The sequence below is a fragment of the Elephantulus edwardii genome, unplaced genomic scaffold, assembly GCF_000299155.1.
Source record: "Elephantulus edwardii isolate Elephantulus edwardi_28Jun2011 unplaced genomic scaffold, EleEdw1.0 scaffold00266, whole genome shotgun sequence".
NCBI lineage: Eukaryota > Metazoa > Chordata > Mammalia > Macroscelidea > Macroscelididae > Elephantulus > Elephantulus edwardii.
Window position 1 is genome coordinate 539205 of NW_006400016.1, and position 1858 is coordinate 541062.

The 1858-nt window shown below is 56.5% G+C and overlaps 1 protein-coding gene across 1 annotated transcript; it reads right to left on the reverse strand.

Moving 5' to 3' along the window:
- Positions 1-629: 629 nt before the first annotated feature.
- Positions 630-986, reverse strand: SDHAF1 (succinate dehydrogenase complex assembly factor 1). Its single transcript, XM_006899710.1, has one exon. The coding sequence runs from the start codon at positions 984-986 to the stop codon at positions 630-632; it is 357 nt and encodes a 118-aa protein (XP_006899772.1).
- Between the last annotated feature and the right edge of the window lie 872 nt (positions 987-1858).

Genomic DNA, 1858 nt, shown 5'->3' on the forward strand with positions numbered 1-1858 from the left:
ACCCCTCCCCATCTCACTTACAGATGCATGTGGGATGTCTCTTGAAAAAGAATCAAATTTAAAAAATTGTCAAGTTCACCAGCAGATATGCAAGCATATCCTTAATTTTATTCGATTGTGTATGTCTGTGAAGACATTGACACATCCCTTAGAACCATCAAGTGGGAAGTCTTACGGGGATTTGGGTTGTCAGTGGGTCGAGATCTCCAACTCCATACTGACAGGTCCTGGCTGGTCACAATCCACTGGGGAAAGGGGGGCGTCCAAAAAGAAGTTCCAGGCTTCTCAGCTCAGCAAAAAGTCTGCTCTTCTCAGGGTAAAGAGACTCACCTTGAAGAGTCAAGTAGTTATATGCTCAGGGATCATAAGAGGGGTGTCTCAACTTTTTGTCCATAAAGGAGGCACATCTGCTCCCCACTCCTGCGGGTAAGGCATCCTTAGCTTGATATCAAGTCCATCCAGTGAGCGCTCAACATGTAATGATGTGTCTCTTGTCGATCACGGGGCTTTGGGTCCCCCATACCAACAGGAGCGCTCTCTCTCGATTCTTCTAATCCGATGAGCTACGTGCTAGCGACGAAGCAGTTGAGCAGGCCCCTATACAGGTAGTAAAGCGGCTCTTCTACCTGTCATCGTCCACCAGGTGGTGTCTCCGGTTCTCTCGCGCCTTCCTGCGGACTCCTCGGACCTTCAGCGTCCTTAGGCACACTCTCCCGGGCCCCCACCTCGCCGGGCTCCCCGGGCGGGCCCTGCAGGCGTACGAAGGCGCCCATACCTGTGGCGTGGCCCGAGCGGAGCAGCTGGAGCTGGCGCCGCCCGCGGCGGTACAGGTACTCAATGCGCAGCACGTCGGAGCGTGGCAGGCTGGCGTGCTGCCGGAACTCGGCCCGCACCCTGGCCTCGGCGCCCGGCTTCCCGCGCCCGGCGCGGAGCAGCTCGCGGTACAGGCTCAGGACCTGTCTCTGCAGCCGGCTGTGCCGGCTCATGGCAGCGAGCTGGCAGCGGCCGCACGCCACAGGGGTCCCAGGAACCGTTACCGCAGAGATAGGAAAGACGGGAGTTAGGAAAGACGGCAGCTCAACCGCACAAACCTCTCGGCATAGCCCCAGTCCCCGTAACCTCTGTCTCTCATTGAGCTCTTTCCGGCGCCCTAGCACCCCACCCGTGGCACCCCATTGGCTAGCGGTACCGTTGCGTCAGGGGTAGGGCGGGAATATCTGGAACAGAGTTTCTGATTCGCTCTCTTGAATGTCCGTCTCCCTCCCTCCCCCCGACCCCCGGACATTGGTAACTGTGGGACCCTGTTACCTCGGACCGCGGTTACTTGAGATCCTAGTAACCTTAGGAGAAAGGAGCTAGACGTTTGAATATTTAGGTCTTATGTTGGAGGGAAGAGGAAATCCGAACTTACTTTTGAATACCAAAGGGGCAAGGAACTAAAAGCCCTGGGGCGAGCAGAGAGAAAGCAAGCCCTCACACGTGTGTGTCATTATTTATTAAAACCATCTCGGGAAGATCCACGTGTCCCTTTCCCCTGGATCGGAAAGGACAGAGTGACGCGCTGAAATCTTGGTTTTCGGCCGGTGGAATTATCTTCCCGGTGCTGTAGGGCAGAGAGAACGTGGGCACCGGGAACTGTGGTCATGTTCTCGGTCAAGGGGACTCAGGGTCCAGCCTTACAAGTCGTTGAAGCTGTGAGTCCGGTACGCCCGGAACAAGTCTTCCAAGCTTGTGGCCCGAAATCCTCCAGGGAGTGCCAGATCGTTGGCTGCAATTCCGTTGTAGTTACTGCAGGCTGTGCGGAGGTGTCCTCGAAGCACAGGGGATATCCGCAGGGCCACGGCCCCCTTGGGCCCCA

Bases quoted from the DNA above. Each gene is read 5' to 3' on its own strand.
- SDHAF1 (XM_006899710.1), bottom strand. From the start codon at position 986: ATGAGCCGGCACAGCCGGCTGCAGAGACAGGTCCTGAGCCTGTACCGC.